Raw genomic sequence first — 20,412 nt, forward strand, 5'->3', positions numbered from 1 at the left:
CGTTTCTCGCTCGAGCCCGCCGGACGCCGCGCGATCGCCGACCGAGCTCGCCGTCCGTCCCGCCGCTCACCGTCCGCCGGCCACCGCCCCAACCGATCTGCTCTCTTTCTTTCTCTCGTCCTCCGCCCCAACTCGCAGCCCGAGCTTGCCGTTCGTCCCACCGCCGCGAGCTCGGCTCGCCGGGCCGCCAAGAGCTCGCCGCCCGCCCTTGCCCAGCGACGCGTGCAGCCGCCCGCCCCGGCCGAGCCCCGCCACCCCAGCTTCTTTCTCTCTCTCTCTCTGTCTCTCTCACCTTCGCCCCTCCCCACCTCAGCCGCCTTCTTCCCCTCCTCCCTTCTTGCTGTCCAGCTCGTCGCCGGTCGCGGCCGCCGCCGTCGCTGCCGCCGCCGCCCCCGCCGGCCAGCCAGCCACTCCCGGCCAGCCAGCCCAGCCGTAGCCGGCTCGTCGCCCACGCGACCAAGCCGCGCGCCCGTCGCCGTGCCCGTGCCTGTGCCCGTTGCCTGCGCCCGTGCCCGTTCCCGCGCCCGTGCCCGCGCTCGTGCCCATGCGTGTGCCCGTGGCCGAGCCCGTGGCCGGGCCTTGTGCCCGTGGCCGAGGGCTGTGCCCGTGGCCGAGCACCGTGGCCGAGCCCCGCGCCCGTCGCGCCCTTGCCCGCGCCGAGTGAGACACTGTTCACTCGGGCCATTTTAGGCCCGAGCCGACTTTTACAGAGCCAAACTTAGGTAAGTGACTTCCTAAACCCTACCTAGTACTTTGGGTATTATTAGACTTGTCCATGAGGTAATTAGTACCGGTTTAGGGGCTTAACGTGGATTGTGGGCAATTTTTGTACGTGCTTAATTGATAGTTTAAATTGTGAGAAGTGTGGGGCTTAATTAATGACTAATTATGGTGGGCTAATTGATAATATTGTAGTGGCATTCATGGGTGGACTTGATGTTCGTATGTGGTAGGCATAAATGATGGATTTGTGGGCAAGTGTGATGGATCGTGATGTGAGTCTGATTTGTACGTGGGTATTTCATCGACTTGTCTCGGGTTTAGAACGGCTAGGGCGTGTTTCATCTAATTATATTATTTTATAATTTTGCTACTTGAATTTGATTAAATAATATGCTCGATTGGATAATTGCGTGTGGCCGACTTGAACGTCGGGTTTGTGGATTGAGGTGGCGAATTGTGAATTGGACTGAGTTGTGATTATGGGCTGTTGATGCAATTGGCGTGAAATTGATTTAATTGATTGGCGGGTGCTTGCCTGTCGATTTTAAGCCCGGATCGATCGGAGGGCTACGGACTTGGGACGTGTTGACGGCGGTCCGTGTGAAGGCTTGACTGGCCGGTGTGCCAAATGGAAAGACGGACTTGGGACGTGTTGACGGCGGTCCGTGTGAAGGCATGAATGGTCGATGTGCCAAATGGATGCGGGCTTGAGACGTGTTGACGGTGGCCCGTTAAAGGTGTGATTAGACCGGGACGTGTTTACGTCGGTCATGGGAATTGATTGAATAGTGTGGCTTGGGACGTGTTGACGGCGGCCACTGGAATTGATTGAATGATATGGCTTGGGACGTGTTGACGGCGGCCATTGGAATTGATCGAATTGTGAGGCTCGTGTGCCTGTGAGAATGAATTTGAGGCGCAGTGGCGCGGGTAGTGAGAAAGATGTTCGGACACGCATGTGATTTGAGTGTGATTGAATTGGCTGGTTGAGCGTGTGACTGAATTGGCTGGTTGAGCGTGTGACTGATTTGGCTGGTTGAGCGTGTGACTGAATTGGCTGGTTGAGCGTGTGACTGATTTGGCTGGTTGAGCGTGTGATTTAATTGACCAGTTGAACGTGTGGTTGCTTGGCTGGGCTGGTTGAATGCGAGTGAAATTGCGTGTGCCGAGTGACCGTGATATGATGATGAACTATTCTTGCATTATCTTGTTTGGACTGATATGCAGGGGTTGGCTCGTGATTCGAGACGAGGTAAGCTGGTTGTATGAAATTGATTATGTTGTCTGGTGATCGTATGTTAGACTTGTCTGGGTACGCATTGGCCTACGTGGGGTATAGGGGGCTGCTTATTGAGACTCGTTCTCACGGTTATTATATAACCATTTCAGATCCGCGACCGTAAGTGATGGGAGACGCTGCAAGGGTGTCTCGGAGATCAAGGACGGGTCGAGTGTCCCGTATTTTGAGTCTCCCCTTTTGTAGAGGAGTTAAGTTCGCGAACCATTGTCCCTTTTGATGAGCATTGTATGTATTTGCCAAGTGTAGGAATTACAGTTATTGTTTTGTGCTATTATTACCCCCTTGTCATTATTAATTGTCCGGGTTGTTTCTATTTGCTTCCGCGCGTGCCTAATCTCTGATGTTTGGGTTGGGTCGGCGACGCGTCCTGGAACGTCGCGTTCAATGATCGACCATCGCGGGATGATCGCGCGCTCGTAGGGTGCGGGGCGTGACACCTTCAATCCACCAATTCCTGGGGCAGTCGCACTATAAGATTGTGAAGCAAATGATGTGGTGGTCACAGGTATGCATAAGATCATCCTTCTTGTTTCATTTAGCGAGTAAATGCTGAAACAAGAATTTAGTTGCTTGTGCACATGACGGATTGAGTATAGTCCTATTTATTATTTTTTGAATGTCTGGCTCTAATGGTTAAGTCATGAAATGCAGCCTCAGCTCTATGTAGGGAGGGGAATGCATGAAAGCACGTTCACTCTCTTCAAGTAAGACTTCTTTCTTAAAAGTGAACGTAAGACTTCTTTCTTAAAAGACGTGCACTTGACACCTACTTTTTTTTGCCCACTGTCTGACTTTTAATGTATAGCACCTTTGTGTCAGGTACACATTGTTTTGGGTCCTTCTACTAATTGCGAAGTTGGCATTCAGTTATAACGTAGAGGTATGTTAAATATTTTGTCCGTCTTTAATTTCTTTCTGTGGTACTTAGCAAGCAATATCTAGGGCAAAAAAGTAATCAGAAATGTTGTCCTGCAATTGAAACCCTGTGATAAATTCTTGGAAGCTAGTTGATGGCATTTGTAGAATTTGGAGCTCTGATATCAATTGGATAATTTGGAGCTCTGATACCATGTTGATTTTTAGAGATTGCGTTGAAGCATGACTTCGGTATCGATGATAGTTTGTGGTTTGAATGTGTCCAAGTGTATGTGCATAGGATATATTTGGTAGAGGATGGACAATGGAACAAGATAAGATAGTTCAAGGGTACAGCCATGAGATATGGTTTATCTAGTTGATGGAAATGGATAGTACAAGAAGTGTTGGTGATGGAGAATAATTTCATGATATAGAAACTATCTTAATCTACTCCCCCACACCCGCACAAGAATGAGTAGAAGCTCTATTTATAGAGTCACTCGACCGACATTTCCCTGTACAAGCGGTAAAGACATGTCCTACGTGTCTTCTTTTAACCCATGTACACTTTAACTATTATACAAGATTTTTTTACACGTGCTCTAGTGAACTCCACACTTTTCCTTTGCCCAGTCTTCACGAGAGTCTTCAACTTTGAATTGGACTTGCTATCCATGTAATTCTAGGCTTTTCTAGGTTGGACTAGAGGCTTTTTAAAAAATGGATCACCAATTTCCAACAGTGTTATATGGAGCTTGCAGATGCTGTAATGCAAACTCCTGACAGTCTTGGTGCCTGAGTACTGAAGAAGATATTCACGATTAATTTTATTGGCTGCCATTTGTTTGGATTCCTGATAAGCACGTTTTCCCCTTTTTAAATGAGTTGTAGATAAAGCCTTTGGTGGGTCCTACAAAAGCTATAATGAGTGTTCAGGTAACTAATCTCCAGTGGCACGAATTCTTTCCACGAGGTAATGAAGCTGAATATCATCATGTTGTGTAAATCCTTCTTATCAACTCTCGAGAATTTGTATATACATTTACTTTTTAACTTTGCAGCAAAAAATAATATTGGTGTCGTGATTGCTATCTGGGCTCCTGTTATCCTGGTACAGACTATACTGCTTTCCTTTGGGTATACTGTCGTAACTCTGGTTCAGCTTATGTGTCTACCGCTTTTTGATACAGTTCTTTTCTCTTTAGGTCTACTTTATGGACACTCAAATATGGTATGCCATATTCTCCTCTGTTGTTGGAGGAATATGTGGTGCATGTAGTCGGCTCGGAGAGGTAAGTGGAAATTGTCATATAGTGGTTCTTATGGGTTTGCTCGTGCTTGTATTATCTTATTTTCTTTTCTTTTTTGTGGAATTGCGCTAAAGCCATTATGAGAAGTTTAAACATGGTTTTTTAACCTTTTAATTACTGTTTTCACAAGAACCGCTAACAGTGACCTCTACTTTTCAATGGCTGGATACGTGCATTTTCGATGACAATGCACCATCCCTAGTATGACTGAGGACAACAGAAAGAACAATTTTATCTATTGTAACCGCAACAATTTAGATGTTACCAGCAGGAATCAGTGCAAAGTTTTCTTGAATTCCGTTGCTTTGTTAAAAATAATTACTACAATATTTGTTGGCAGACTTTGTAGCTTGTAGCTAGAAGTTAGACATTAATCTAGGTTTGTTTTGTGAACCACTATTTTATAAAGGGAAAAAGCCACAAAAAACTCTAAATTATGCCTACTGTGACACATTTATCCTTAACGTTTTTTTTTACATAAAAAACCCCAAACTATGCTCAATATGACACATTTATCCTAAACTTTTTCTTGTGACATAAAAACACTAAACTTGTACCTATGTGATACATTTACTGTCACGCCCCGTACCCCACGAAGCGCGAGCATCCCACCTTCGGTCATTTGACTGCGACGTCCCAGGAAGCGTCGCCGACCCACGCCCAAAACAGAGATCAAGCACACGCGGAAGTATTAAATAAATAAACCCAGACAACTACAATATGAGCCAAGGACAGCCACACATCAAACACCATCGTAGAAAAATAATTACACATTTATATTGCTATAAAAAAAACCATTTGTACAATATTTGCAAGTACAAACAAAAAGGTACACACGATCAGTAGCCACTTGGTCAAAAAGTGGTAAGCGGCTAGGGAGGTAGGTTAAAACTTGGGAAGAGAGCTACAGTCCAAAAAGTGGCGGCCCTCACTACTAGCTAAGGACACGGGACGACTCTATGGCTCCAAGCCAGGATCAGACAACTCAGTAGAATCATCTGACAGCTCCTCGGAGGCATCCTCGCTAGCCTCCGATTCCTCCGAATCCATGGCCTGAGCTCGCTCGTCCTCGGAGTCCAGCTCCAATTCCGGGTCCAGGTAAATCTCGAACCCCTCCTCATCTGATCTCAGCTCTGCAACCTCTCCGTCCTCCTCTACGTCCTGCTCCATGGCCTCGGGTTCGTCATCCTCCTCCTCATCCATAGGCTCGGGGTCCTCCACTAGTACATCGGGCTCCTCATCCATCTCTTCCTCCTGCCTCATCCACTCGGGCGTGACCTCAGGGTTTATCACCTCACCATCAGCTATAATTGGGTGCAATAACCCAACACTATCGACCGGGATATCAAAGGTCCTGAGGGGCTCTCCCTCATTTCCATTGGCATTCCGGTGGCACCACGTCACGTACTCCTGCTTCTGGTAAAAATACTCGCCTATATTCACAATTAGTTCTGATCGATACCTCACGAAAACCTCCCCATTTCCTGAGGGGTAGGTACTAGTATACTGCCGAATCTGTACAGGAATCCCAAAAAGAGGCGGTGGTCTCTCCATCCTTACGGCTGAAAGTCTGAAAAGTTTCGGTTTACACAACTGTGAGACGAATCTCAGTGAGTTCAACCCCTAAACCTAGGCTAGGCTAGCATTCAATCTCCTGACCGGAAACAAATATTTAAAAACCATAAACACAACAACAATCAATGATTCTCTGATCCTGCAGGTTAGACAATTCAATATATAATCATCACGGCACATACGTGGCACACATTGTCACACGTACGCCAATCACATGCTCATGCACCGAGTCTCACACACTCGCATGCCAGTCCATGCATGTTCCTGCATGCAAATGTCGTTGACATTTCATATGCATTTCCCGGCCTACTGGCCCACACTGACACACTGGCAATCGCCCAATTTATTATTTATTACGACTCGAGTCAACAATATTCACGACCCGGTGCATCTAGCTTGCTTCAAAGTGCATGAGGCGTAGCAACCGATCTGGTCCAGTGTCTCTAGCCTGCTTCAAAGTGCATGAGGCGCAACACTGATCTCCTTACGAACCAGAGCCTGCTTCAAAGTGCATGAGGATGGTCGTCTTCCGGACGTACCGGGCATCGTCCTGCTTCAAAGTGCATGCGGACGGTATCGACCGGAAGGTCACGACCCGAAGGTCCTTAGGTGATCACACAACTCATTATTATCTGAACCCAGCGTATGACGCTTCGGGGTATTTTAGGTGATCACACACTCATGACAGGCACGCATTCTCGCACAACTCCACCACATGCCTCACTCTAGGCATATATAATGCGTGTCCATGTTATGCGATGCAATGCACCATGAGCATCAATGAAATTCAATCACTCAATATCACAACATGTGCTCAATTGGCCCAATTAATACCGTGTGGCCTAACGTGCGAATCACAAATCAACAATTAATTTCAAACCAATCATTGGCCAATCGCACTCCACATAATTCAGCCACACGACATGCGACATGGTAGTACGAAGTCAATCACAATTAAGCACAAATTACGTACAACCAGTCAACCCGGACATACTCGGCAATTTCACCGACCAGTTCCTAAATTGACCATTCCACCCTATTAATCTCCCCAATTAAATTCTCATTGGTCCACTACATTTTTCCCGATAATAATTTCTATCAATCGGTACACTAATTTTTCTCTGCCAGTACCAGCATTCCTAATCTAGTCCAGAAAAATGCACTATCAGTCCTAATCCGGGTTTAGGAATTTTACTCACTTAATCCAAGGTAACGACGACGGGGAACGGCAGCCGATCACTGGTGAACAGTGAAACCGGCGGCGGAATTCCCGACGAAGGCGTACGGACGGCGTGAACAGTGACTGTACGGACGGCGGTGAACAGTACCCCCCCCCCCGTATGGACGCCGTACGGACACTGTACGGACGGAGATGAACGTGTGACATACGGGGACGTCGGCAACGTCACAGTGGCAGCAGCTCAGCCGATCGGGCTCCGGCGCGGCGGCGGTGAGGCTTCGGCGCGGCGGCGGTGCTAACCCGAGAGAGAAAAAGGGAGAGAAAGAGAGAGAAAAGGAGAGAGAAAGGGGTCGGACAGAGGCAAGGCTAAGGCTGGGGGCTGTGGTGGTCGACGACGGGGCGCGGCGGCCGGCGGCGGTGCTCCGGTGACCGGCGGCTTGCTCCGGCAAGGCCAAACCAAGAGAGAAAATGAGAGAAAAATGTAAGAGGGAGTGATCAACGTGAGAGAGAGAGCTGTTCTGGCCAGATGAGGGTGAGAGGAGAGAGAGAGTCTTATCTTGGTCAAATACTAGGGGCTAGGGGTGCCAAGTGTCAATATCTAGCAAAAATGACCATTTTACCCCTCATCCAAGGGCTAATATTGAATCTTATCCAATAATTCAAGGGCATTTTGTTCTTTTGCTGCAATAATTAAGATAAGTCCAATTTTAATTAATTTCCTTAAGTATCTCCCAAAATTCGGAACCAAAAATAGCCCAGGGGCAAAACCGTCATTTTTCCAGTCCCGGGGCGAAGTTCCATTTTTCGTCCGTACCAACCCTCCATGTGCGTGGCCAACATAATACGGTGTCGGAATCGCGAAATTCATCGCGCAAGCCCTCGAAAATCCAAGCCAAAGTTTTGAGAATAAAATAATATTATTTTTCCAATTTTTGTCGAAATTCCAATTTTTGGCCATAACGACTCCTGGTATGCGTGGCCACCCAAAAATGGTGTCGGCCTCGAAAAATAACCTCATTTGGCCTTGAAAAGCAACGCTGGCGTCCCGATGGGCAAAATCGTAATTTTTCATTCCCGGACTGAAATTCCAATTTTTACTCGTACTAACTCCAAACGTGTGTGGCCAGCGTGATATGACGTCAGATTCCCAAAAATAGTCTCTTAAGCCTTCGAAAATCGACATCGAAATCCGGCCCCAATTCCGTGAACAAAACTCGCTAAACTTTCAATTTCAGGGTCTCTCACTAACGGCGGCTGTTTAGAGATTACGCGTATCGACCTAGGGTTATCCGTATCGTAATGGTCTCGATCATTGAGAGAATGAGAAATTATCACTAGTTCCAGAGGTCACGATCGTTCGGTTCAAGTTCAGGACTGGTTGGCCACATGTACTTTCGGTCTTGCAGTATCACCTGCGTCCCTATTGTACATCGTAGGCCTTGGCCAAACCCAATCCATTACCCTTTCCTACGATCGGCCCACGTTGGCCCAAAATATTCCCTCAGCGTCTCTCGTGATCGGTGTCCGTTTCACGATAGGGTCCCCGGTCCACGTACTGCTTCTTAATTAGCCATACCCTATTGGTTAGTATTCCGAGAGTGATCAGCTCTAGCCGAGACTTACTGAAATGAAATGCGAATTAATATCAGTTTTATTGATCCCGGAATTACATCGAAATTCGGGCTGTTACATTTACTCTCCATCAAGGTTCCATCAGATGATTTTTCAGTCAAAATAATATCATTTTTTATTCACCTATGCCACGTGAGCGCCATGTCAGCAATGTTTGCTTTCTGGCGTCACTATAGGTAAATTTTTAACAGTCCTCATTGAGGAAACTTTAACGGAGGGTAAATATGTCACACACGTACAAGTTTGAGATTTTTGGTGTCACAGAAAAAAGTTTAGGATAAATGTGTCACAATGAACATAGTTTGAGGTTTTTGGTGGCTTTTGCCCTTTTATAAACTACTATGTTTATTAAATTTTGGTAAATTATATGGCAAGCTAGCATGTAGAGATCGTTTTGCTAGCTTCGCAACAGGCTTGTTAGCTGGTGCAAATTCACTTTCGATTTTTACAAAGTATATTAAGAGATATCTTCTTCATCTGGTAATATGCTGCTTAATCTGTATATTGTACAGTTATCTTTCTGATAATATACCCAAACGATGGATTGATGTAGGTTTTGTCCTTCTGCAATTCATTTTTTGTCTTCGCTTGACATTTCTGGATCTTCATGTTTCTGGATTAACTGATGACCCTTTATGTGCATATGTCCAGTTTCCCTTTACACATACATGCAAATAGAATTGACTAAGACTTAAACAGAAGTTCTCTCCATCAGCATTATCATTTTTTTCCTTCTTAAGTTGCAGTTGGTAACATTGCGGAAAATTCTTAGTTTGGCTTTTAATAATTTTCTTCTGTCTTTCACTTCCTTGTTTCTTGAAATCCCCAGATACAGACATTGGGAATACTCAGACCTCGTTTCCAATCTTTGCGGGATGCTTTCAATGCCCGTTTAATCACACAAGAGCAGGTTGAGCCGGAGAAAGATGGATCAAAGGCGACCTTATCACAAAGTTATGCTAGGGTGAGGTTTCCGCAATTCAGCATGGTTTTTTTCCGTTCAAAATGATTGACCTCATTTTAGTTGCTGAGACACTTCAGCAGCAGTATTCATGCTATTTATCTGGCTTTGCTGACAGATCCCATCAGACGAAGCAAGATTTGCTCAATTATGGAATACAATAATTAGCAGCTTCAGAGAAGAAGATCTTATTAGCGAAAGGTCTTTGGTGCTTAGAATATCTTTCATATTATTAAAATCTTCAATGAGTTTTTCGCTGGACTCCATTGCAATCTCTTCTAGTAACAGGTTATTTGCTGCTCTTTTACTTTAGTAGGAACTGAAATTTAATTGCTTCTGTGTTGCTTATCCAGGGAGATGAACCTTCTGCTTGTTCCATATTGTGCTGATCGTGAACTAGAAGGCATTACCCAGTGGCCTCCATTTTTACTAGCCGGCAAGGTTGATTCACTGATATCTTATAATGCATTCGATTTCCCTTGCCTAACATCTGCTTCACATATTATACAGATACTTATAGCACTAGACATGGCTAAAGACAGCAATGGTGAGGACCAGGAGCTCAGAAAAAGAATTGAGACTGACAACTATATGTCTTGTGCTATTCACGAATGCTATGCTCAATTTAAAAACATCATTAATTGTTTGGTTCAAGGAGAGCGTGAGAAAGGGTAAGTCTGCTTTGCACCGTTTGTTGTCACCTGTTCCATAAATCTCAGTTAGACAACCAAATCCTACTGGTTCTAATGTGCTCGTTTGGTCTCCAATCTCGGGTCCCAGGGTTATTGAATGGATCCTCTCTGTAGTTGACATACACGTAGCCAATGGCAGTCTGATAAGTGACTTCAAGATGAGTGCTCTTCCAACCCTGCATGATCTCTTTGTTCAGCTCATCAAATTTCTGGTAATGATTATATTCTGTTTGTATTTGTCAAAATTTTTGGTTAGTTTGGGTCGACAATTTAATAATAATTCTTTTTCAAATTTTATGTATTTGCAGTTAGCCAATAAACCAGAGGATAGGGATAAAGTTGTGATTCTATTCCAAGATATATTAGAAGTTGTCACACGAGACATGATGGAAAATCGTATATCCAGGTCTGGCATCTTGGTGCAATCTTGAATGTGTTTCATCCCGGTGACTTAATCCATGGTGGCTCATATGTTTAATCTTTTATGCAGTCTAGTTGACTCATTCCTTGATGGATCTGGGCATGAGAGAATTACTCCACTTGAGCAGCAATACCAACTGTTTGCATCTGCTGGGGCTATTAAGTTTCCTATTGAACCAGCAACAGATGCTTGGAAGGAGAAGGTGCCTTTTTTTTGTTTCTTCACGAAATAGTGTGTATTTGTGGATTTTCTAGCTTGCTATAACCTGTCTTATTACTTGTTCAACTTGCAGATTAAGCGGTTTCATTTATTGCTTACCACAAAGGAATCCGCCATGGATGTACCTTCCAACTTGGAGGCCAGAAGGCGCATTTCCTTCTTCTCCAATTCATTGTTTATGGAAATGCCAGCCGCCCCTAAAGTTCGCAATATGCTTTCCTTCTCGTAAGTTACAATTTTTTTTTGAGTTTCCAGTAAAAAAAAAAACTTTGGATTTGAAGTGGTTCTACCCCACCCCACGATCCCGGCCCACTCCGCAATTTTTCATTTTACATATTCCTTGTCCTAGTTTCGTTAGATGAATTGTTTGAGTGAAGGCTTCCAATAATAACCTCTTTTGTTTGATCTTTATTATTTGCTTTTATTTTGTCAGAAATTTTTATTGGATAAACAGGTTTAAAACCCATGAGTTATATGGAGAAATCCACGCACCGGCGAAGTTGGGGATGGGGTACATAAACTTGCCCCGCGAGGGGCATGAAGCGGGGATGAGGCACCTCCAGTAGTTGTGGGCCGAGGATGGAAGATGCAACCCCTTCTCCGCCTCTCTCTCCATTTGCCATCCCTATTTTCGAACACCAATTAAAGCCTGTTGAACCTATTTCTCCATTCCAATGCCAAATGCCCCAATCTAAGCTTGAGCCACAATTTCCAGATTCTTCTTCCATTTATAATGTTGAAAACTGTAGAATTTGAAGCTTTGATACCATGTTGAAAATTTAGAATGTACGGAAGCATGGTTTTGATATCGATAATAGTTTGTATTTTGATTTGTGCAAGTGTATGTGTGTATGGTCTAGTTGATGTAGAGGAATGGACAAGAGTAGGATACTTTGAGGAATATAGGCAAGGTTTATGGGACAAGGATATAGTTTATTTAGCTGATAGAAATGTGATGTTTCATAGTTCTAGGAGGAGATGTTGGCGTGGGTGAAGGAGTAGAAGGATATCGAGTTTATTCTCTAACTCCCCACACTTCTCAAGAATGATCACAAGCCTTTTTATAGACAATTACAACCGACTCTCCTACAAGGCTACTGGCTGGAATTTTGCCAACTCATCCGGTTCTAGACTTAGCTGGTAAATGTGGTCAAAGACACAAGCCTACGTGCTACAAGTTATCCATAGGTTCTTTGACTCTGTCCAAGGTTTTTGTTGCTTGTGTAAAGAGGAGAAATCTGGAGCCTCTCTTCATCTTGCTGCTTGCTTTCCACGTAGTTCCAGGCTTCTCTAATTCGGACTAGAGACTTCTTTAAGAATGGATCACCAATTTTACAACAAAAACCATCTCTTGGAGCCTACGGTTCCTTAACTGATTTTAGCTTAGTGAATGATGAAAACGACTACATTTCCTTTTTGTGGTCATGCTGGACCAAATGGGGCTGTAGTTGGCATCTCAAGTAGTTTTCTTTTCAATTGTCGAACATCAGTTGGGTCTTTACTGCAGATTGAATTTGGGATTAAACATTTGTATATAACTAGTTTAAGTCTGCTGACAGAAGTAGATAGCAGGTGCATTACAAGTTATCAATTGTATGTGATGCTATCTTTTTAACTCTTTTCTGCAATCAAAAAGGCTTCATGCAATCCAGGAAATTGAATGTGTTGCCATGTAAGTTTATTTTGCCATGTAAATGTAGATAAAATGGAGACTTAACCCTTTTCCTCTTTTATGAATTGAATACGTTCTTAGTTGTTAATATTGGCGATATGGGAACTTTATGCCGTTGTAATATTATGGATTTTGTCATATTAATAGGAGACAACAAGCTATTCATTAATGCAAGACTCATACAAAGATCAAATACCAATCAGACACGAGTATGCTTGAATTTTAAAGTCATCTGTCATGTAGCCCTTAAAGTGCATGTCTTTTATGTGTTATCAATCGAATCTCCTTTCTTATCGTTTCTGATGTAATGATCAATGTCAGCGTTTTGACTCCTTACTACACGGAGGAGGTTCTCTTCTCGGTGCGTGACTTGGAGACGCCAAACGAAGATGGTGTTTCAATCCTCTCTTACTTGAAGAAAATCTTTCCAGGTTTATTCTGTTCTCATGCTATTAACATATATTTCTTTTGGCGTGTTTTCTTCCTTTTCTGAGATCCGTTACCAATTTTTACAGATGAATGGACCAATTTTCTTGAGCGGGTGAAATGTAAAAGTGAAGAGGAAATGGAAGAAGAACTTTGTCTTTGGGCATCATATAGAGGCCAGACCTTAACTAGAACTGGTCTCTCTCTCTCTCTCTCTCTCTCTCTCTCTCTCTCTCTCTCACAAACACAGAACGATAAATAAACATAATGAAAAAATTGGAAACTCACCTAATCATCACTGGAAAGAAATGATAAAAATAAAGAAACTTGCGGGTATGCATCTTGTGGTATCAGAGCATTTATACTTTGCATCCTCTATTAAAAATTTAAAGGTCGCATGACCTGATTAATGTATTTTCTACCAATCAACTTGAATGACGTCTATAAGTATCTCTTTTCTTCTCTTATTTCCTTCTATTGAACCCAGCTGAAAGATGAATCTCCAACTGGTGACCAATTGACTATAAGTTTATGAGCTTAATTTGTTGGAATAGTTCTATGATTATAAAAAGGGTCGTTCTGGACATCTTGGTTTAAGACAATTCTGTGAACACAAGGCCATAACGATTCGGTTATAAATGGAGACTTCACCACCCGGCGACCAAACCAAAACAAGAAAAGAAAAAAGAAGAGGAAAGATTTACCTGTGCATTTGTCATATCCTCTTCGCATGTATTTCTTGTCATTCAAATGATTAAGAAATGCTACTGATGACAGTAAGAGGCATGATGTATTACCGGAAAGCTTTGGAGCTTCAGGCTTTTCTTGATATGGCCACAGATAAAGGTGCGTGCTCTTTTCATCAGCTATGTGGAAGTTTTTCAGTTGCTTGAGACGTATGCGGTAATTTGCTGGCTTTTCAATCATCTCTGTGAGTCAGTGTCTGTTTTCATCTAGCTAATGTTTATTGTTACGAAAACAATATTGTATACCAGTATTATAGGAGGAGTAGCACAACATTTCACTATATATGAAGCGATAAAATAAAGATTAAAATCATATTTGAGTCACTCAAACATTCTAAGAATTTTGCAGTCTCCAATTACACCCGGTGTTTAACACTCACAAATTCTCGTGAAATCATCTCTCGATCTCAGAGAAGAATTCACAAATCTTATTACACGATTTAATTGACTTCAACATATGAATTCTTGGTGAACACACTGCCAAGCACCCAGCACCCAGCACCAATTGGATCTCGCTCATAAGTATTGCCCACCCACGGCACTCACTGAAAGCAGCGCTTCACTGAAAAATCCAACTTCCGTGGACAATATATAAGAAACCCAGGTTGACCGAATCATGGTCCAATTGGACTTTCCAATTTCAACCAAACGTCTCCGACGCACAGTAGGAAAAATGATTTCGGTGTATTTCCTTATCTGTTTTGCTTGGCCAAATTGATCAGAACAAAAAAAAAAATGAGATCCTTCTCCAACTTGGACTCTAATACCGGAAAAGGAAATCCGGATTTTTATGACACGCATTAAGACGATCACAAATAACAATACATCACGGATCAGGTTTCATTTACGGATTCAAAGCTCGAGACATATTTTAACACTTATTCTGTATGTTTGCAAATTTATTTTAACATAAGAAAGTGAGTTGGTTATAACGCTGTAGAGCTAGACGCAAAGGAGCTCTCAAGTGGTGATCCGTCAAGGTGGGCCCAATGTCAAGCAGTAGCCGACATGAAGTTCACGTACGTGGTCTCGGTTCAGCAATATGGTATTGACAAACGATGTGGGCATCAACGTGCAAAGGATATTTTAAGACTTATGACCGCGTATGTGTGCATTCTCGCTTAAATCTTTCAGATTTGACCTATTGGTTGCTGTACTTTAACAATTCCGATTTGTGCTCATTTTGCAGGTATCCATCAGTCCGTGTGGCCTATATTGATGAGGTCGAAGAACCTAGCAAGGACAGGCCTGAAAAGATCAACCAGAAGGCTTACTATTCAACTCTAGTGAAGGCTGCAATTGACTCTTCAGAGCCAGTTCAGAACTTGGATCAGGTGAAGCTTGCTCTTGACTCGAGCGAGAATAACACAAAATGCAGACACAATCTTGAGATTACTCTTCCTTCAATTTTGTTCCATGCTATTTTTAGATACTTATAATCTGTAATGCTTTCCAAGTAGCATTTCCTACGCCTGTTAGAGATTGATTAGTGTCTCACAGAAGTTCAAATAGCTGACACTTCACATTTAATGCAATAAAAAGGACCAAGGTAAACTAAGCTATTGATATATTAGACTCACTAAGTAAAGTTTTGAGAGATGATTTTCATATCGATAGTGTCGCAACTTGAATTGATCTTCTATTTTGTCCTAATAGAGAGATGAAAGTGCTTGTTGTATCCAAGCAGAGAGCCTTATGGACAAACCGGGAGGACAATGAAAAAAAAATTCGAATTTAATAAATGACGGAAACAAATAAAAAGTACATATACTATACAAATAAAGTATAATTCTTGCATTCGACCAAAAAAGAAGTATAATTCTTGCATCTGAACGTTTCTAAAATGAACAAAGGAAAGAAAATGAAATAGAGACGGCAAAAAAATGAAAAGAAAATGAAATGTAGTCGGCTAGCGATAAAATGGTAAGGAGGAGGATTCTAACCCGGGGATTAATACCCATGTCTGTGGGTTGGACTCCTCTGGTAATTTTGAGCTGGGCTACATTAAAAGGATTGCAAGCCTGCTATAGGGATAGTGCTTTAGTGTAGTTAGATTCTTCCTATTGTAGATGTCCTACGCTTGCTTCTAGAAATAGCAATAGTTTGGTGTTGCTTCTGGATGACTGACCATAAGTTGCCATTTCGTGCTGCACTAGATTTTTATGCTGCTTCAATTGTTGGCTAAAAAATAAAAAATACTTGACACTAGCGTGTGGGGCAGGTTATATATAGGATAAAGCTTCCAGGACCTGCTATTTTGGGGGAAGGAAAACCTGAAAATCAGAATCATGCCATTATATTTACTCGTGGAGAAGGCTTGCAAACAATCGATATGAACCAGGTATCATGCATTTTATTTATCAAAAAAAAAAAAACTAAGAAAGCTATTCCCCATTCCTTGTGTTCACTTCATATCCTCCTTTTTTCTTAGGATAACTACATGGAAGAAGCACTGAAAATGAGGAATTTGCTGCAAGAATTTCTCAAAAAGCATGATGGTGTGAGGTATCCAACAATTCTTGGACTTCGGGAGCACATTTTCACTGGAAGGTGAGCTTTGATGAAATTGCAATGTCTTATTTGGCTGTTGTTTAAAATATATACTATCATGCAAAGCTGAATGTTGTTTACATGTGGCTGCAGTGTTTCATCTCTTGCTTGGTTCATGTCAAATCAGGAGACTAGTTTTGTGACTATAAGCCAGAGACTGTTGGCCAACCCCTTGAAGTAAGTTATTTCTTTCTGTAACTTTTCGAAGATTTAAATGTACAGTGTGCCTGATGAATTTGGAGTCTGTCCTTACTTTTGTAGTAGAAGAGATGAACCCTTATATGTGATGATTCCTATAGAGTGTTAAAGGCCAAGGCCAAGGCCAAAAAAAGAAGTCGCCAGGGGGGTTGGAAGGTTGGGGATTTCTACGCTTTATTGCCGGTTCTTAGTTCTGTTAGGGATGTTCATGGCGGATGGCAAAGATGAGAACTGCAGTGCATTAATACCATACGGATTTATTTTATAAGTATCTGAATAAGGATGCTGAGGAATGAAGATTAATTTGTAAAATGATGTTAGCAATCTCTTGTTGGATGTTTTGCCCCATGAAAAGCTCAAATGGCGCCTGAATATATCTCGCTTGATTAATAACCCATCTAGACTTTGTCACATGACTTTGTAAGTGCATCAATTTTAGTAACCTGATGATTGCTCTATGTATCTGATGGTACAATCATGAATAACTGGTGAATCTTGTATGCTTCGTTTGTTGCTTTTCATGAAGGGTCCGTTTCCACTATGGTCATCCTGATGTCTTCGATCGGCTGTTTCACCTTACTAGAGGTGGTGTCAGTAAGGCTTCAAAAGTTATCAATTTGAGTGAAGACATATTTGCTGGTATGTGGGTTTTCGGATTTGCGTACTATAACTAATTGGCTAACCTTTACATGTATTTTATTCTATTTGAATTTTTGCTCTTGCAGGCTTCAACTCTACACTTCGTGAGGGCAATGTAACTCATCATGAGTATATACAAGTTGGAAAAGGGAGGGATGTGGGTCTAAACCAGATATCCATGTTCGAGGCTAAAATAGCCAGTGGAAATGGGGAGCAAACTTTGAGTAGAGATATATACCGACTTGGACATCATTTTGATTTCTTCAGAATGCTGTCATGTTATTTCACCACCGTCGGCTTTTACATTAGTACTCTGGTAAGTCAGTGTTTTCTTCCTATTATTGTATTTTTATTCTTATGCTCCAATTCTGAACTTTGTCTTATTATTTTTGTGGCAGATTACTGTGCTTACTGTATATGTCTTCCTTTATGGCCGTCTTTATTTAGTTCTTAGCGGGCTTGAAAAGGAATTGAGTACTCAACCAGGAATTAAGGACAATAAGCCTCTCCAGGTGGCTCTTACCTCTCAATCATTTGTACAAATTGGATTTTTGATGGCACTGCCTATGTTGATAGAAATAGGCTTGGAAAGGGGATTTGGAACTGCAGTTAGTGATTTTCTGCTGATGCAATTGCAATTTGCACCCGTTTTTTTCACATTCTCTCTTGGAACAAAGACACACTATTATGGAAGAACTTTGCTTCACGGAGGTGCAAAATACAGGGCTACTGGTCGCGGTTTTGTTGTGCACCATGCCAAGTTTGCAGACAATTATAGAATGTACTCCCGCAGTCACTTCATTAAAGGATTTGAAATAATGATTTTGCTGCTCGTGTACCAAATCTTTGGTCAATCTAATAGGGGTGCTATTGCTAATATCATGATCACAATATCCATGTGGTTCATGGTTGGGACTTGGCTTTTTGCCCCTTTCCTGTTTAATCCTTCTGGTTTCGAGTGGCAGAAGATTGATGATGACTGGACAGATTGGAATAAATGGATAAACAACCAGGGTGGTGTACGTCCAGAAAAAAGTTGGGAATCATGGTGGGAAGAGGAACAGGAGCATCTGCGTCATTCTGGAATGAGTGGTATCATAGCTGAGATTGTGTTGGCACTTCGATTTTTCATATATCAGTATGGGATTGTGTATCACTTAAGCATCACGAAGCATATCAAAAGTGTCCTGGTATATAATTCCAATTTTCCTATTTCCTCCTGTTTCTAATTTTTTTTGGCTTACTATTTCTTCGTATATCACAATATAATTCCTATGTTCCTATTTATTCCTCTATAAAAAAAGGAAATAAATAAGAATAAGAAAGATCCATAATATAGTGGCGGCATCATCTTTCTCTTTGGCATAATTGCAGGTCTACGGCATATCATGGCTAGTCATCTTCCTTATATTTTTTATGAAGGTGAAGATACATGTTCTATCCCGTTCCAAAATTTATTATCAATGCGTTAGTAGAACTAGTTATATACGATTCTGTATTTTTACTTTTATGAGCTTGCTGTAGTGAATTCAAAAGCTTTGAGCTGTTTGTGATCATCAAAGAGACCATCAAATACCTTCCTTCTATCCTGAAGTCCACCATATCTGATTTATATTTTTAAATATGATTATAATTATCATCATGGGCCATACTTATCTTGTTTCAGTTAGTGACCGGAAGTGTCAAAATCTATTGGCCAGCTCCATATCTTGTCTATCAACTAACATAAACGCCATCGAGGACAATTTCATGCTTCTTTTCTGAACTCAGCATCTAATTTTTGTTGGTTGACCAAATTCAATTGTCCTCCCAGATGTTGTTCATTTCTTACACGATTCTACTGATTCCGTTATATTCTAGAACCATTAAAGATGCCAGTCTTATGGATTGTTTGAAGAAATATTTTTTTCCTTTTAGGACACTAGATGCTGAGTGAACAAAGGGCAGCTTGATAAAGTTCTTATTTGTACTTTGCAGACTGTTTCTGTTGGTCGACGAAAATTCAGTGCAAAGTTCGTGCTTGTCTTCCGGCTAATCAATGGATTAATATTCTTGGCTTTTGTCGCCATTTTGGTTACGTTGATTGCACTCTGGCACATGACAATGCAAGACATAATGGTTTGCATTCTTGCTTTCATGCCGACGGGTTGGGGAATGCTTTTGGTTGGTGACGCTACTCTCTTGCCCTTATTCTTCTGGACTATATATACACCTGACAATTTTTTTTCTTCTTTTAATTTGGTTATTATTGAGGTAAAAGCGTGAATACTTGTCACTATTACATGGATATGGTGATTATGCTGGTTGGTCTCACTTTTTAATCTTGAAACCGCTTGTGGGTATTGCATTTGCATTTCGTTACATGGATAAGCGTCTTTTATTATTTGTAATTATCGTTTTTATCCCCTTGTTTCCTTCCACCAAACGACTTAATGGACTATAGTGATTAATGACTATATGTGCTTATCTGGTTCCAGATTGCACAAGCTTGCAAACCTCTCGTCGAAAAGGCTGGAATTTGGGGATTAGTTCGGACTCTTGCCCGTGGTTACGAGATCATTATGGGTTTATTTCTGTTCACTCCAGTTGCATTCTTGGCTTGCTTTCCTTTTGTCTCAGAATTCCAGACCCGTATTCTCTTCAAGCAAGCATTTAACAGAGGCTTGCAGATTTCACGGATTCTCGGTGGACAAAGGAAAGATAAGGATCAGTCCCCTAACAAGAATGAATGATGAAAGAGAAGCATTTTTATATGTTTGCTCAAGAACTTTTATGTGAGCATTCAATTTGATCTGTATCTCAGATCTGTATTAAGTTCGGAGTCGTGTGAGGATTACTTTTTAGGATCTTGGTGGGAGGTATTTATGTAAACAGCCAATTTACATTGCCAAAGCATCGACATTTGTGGTGATGATCAGGTTGTGATCGAAGATGTGGGTTCTTTCTACGAAATTATTTGGCAATGGCTGTTGCCTTGCTCCATCTTGCAATGACATTTTCTGATAGACTCCATTTGTTTCACTAAAAATAATTTCCAGGAAAATGTTTTTTGGATTTTCCGGCATTCGGTTTACAGAAAATAAACAAGTGAAGGAAAATATTTTCCATTGACGGAAAACATTTTCCCTCCTCTTTCTTTTACCATTCATTTTAATTATTTTCTTTTTCTTTTTCATTTTCATTTTTTCTATTTCTTTTTTATTGTTTTATTTTTTAAAAATTTTAATTTGTAACGACCTTTCCAAACGGTTCACCACCACCTATAGGTGGGCTAATGGATTATTAAGCTTAGACTTAACTCGAGTTCTCC

The 20,412-nt window shown here is 41.8% G+C and overlaps 1 protein-coding gene across 1 annotated transcript in view; it reads left to right on the top strand.

Annotated features, from left to right (window-relative positions):
• The window catches only part of LOC115677898 (callose synthase 3-like), a 61,199-nt gene extending 41,365 nt beyond the window's left edge, over window positions 1–19,834 (top strand). The window contains exons 18-45 of the mRNA XM_056313350.1: window positions 2,472–2,528; window positions 2,675–2,727; window positions 2,843–2,903; window positions 3,773–3,857; window positions 3,943–3,992; window positions 4,087–4,173; window positions 9,408–9,542; window positions 9,658–9,740; window positions 9,893–9,980; window positions 10,050–10,210; window positions 10,320–10,443; window positions 10,540–10,637; window positions 10,722–10,854; window positions 10,945–11,096; window positions 12,865–12,974; window positions 13,059–13,166; window positions 13,747–13,815; window positions 14,638–14,818; window positions 14,905–15,049; window positions 15,937–16,056; window positions 16,147–16,265; window positions 16,359–16,442; window positions 16,990–17,102; window positions 17,189–17,418; window positions 17,501–18,292; window positions 18,477–18,524; window positions 19,080–19,265; window positions 19,580–19,834. Of these exons, the coding sequence (XP_056169325.1) occupies window positions 2,472–2,528; window positions 2,675–2,727; window positions 2,843–2,903; window positions 3,773–3,857; window positions 3,943–3,992; window positions 4,087–4,173; window positions 9,408–9,542; window positions 9,658–9,740; window positions 9,893–9,980; window positions 10,050–10,210; window positions 10,320–10,443; window positions 10,540–10,637; window positions 10,722–10,854; window positions 10,945–11,096; window positions 12,865–12,974; window positions 13,059–13,166; window positions 13,747–13,815; window positions 14,638–14,818; window positions 14,905–15,049; window positions 15,937–16,056; window positions 16,147–16,265; window positions 16,359–16,442; window positions 16,990–17,102; window positions 17,189–17,418; window positions 17,501–18,292; window positions 18,477–18,524; window positions 19,080–19,265; window positions 19,580–19,834 (3,927 nt within the window). The remainder of the gene's footprint in view (window positions 1–2,471; window positions 2,529–2,674; window positions 2,728–2,842; window positions 2,904–3,772; window positions 3,858–3,942; window positions 3,993–4,086; window positions 4,174–9,407; window positions 9,543–9,657; window positions 9,741–9,892; window positions 9,981–10,049; window positions 10,211–10,319; window positions 10,444–10,539; window positions 10,638–10,721; window positions 10,855–10,944; window positions 11,097–12,864; window positions 12,975–13,058; window positions 13,167–13,746; window positions 13,816–14,637; window positions 14,819–14,904; window positions 15,050–15,936; window positions 16,057–16,146; window positions 16,266–16,358; window positions 16,443–16,989; window positions 17,103–17,188; window positions 17,419–17,500; window positions 18,293–18,476; window positions 18,525–19,079; window positions 19,266–19,579) is intronic.
• Window positions 19,835–20,412: the final 578 nt, after the last annotated feature.

Source organism: Syzygium oleosum, unplaced genomic scaffold (assembly GCF_021117445.2).
Source record: "Syzygium oleosum isolate NSW1041296 unplaced genomic scaffold, Sole_v2.1 Sole_v2.07, whole genome shotgun sequence".
Taxonomy (NCBI): domain Eukaryota; kingdom Viridiplantae; phylum Streptophyta; class Magnoliopsida; order Myrtales; family Myrtaceae; genus Syzygium; species Syzygium oleosum.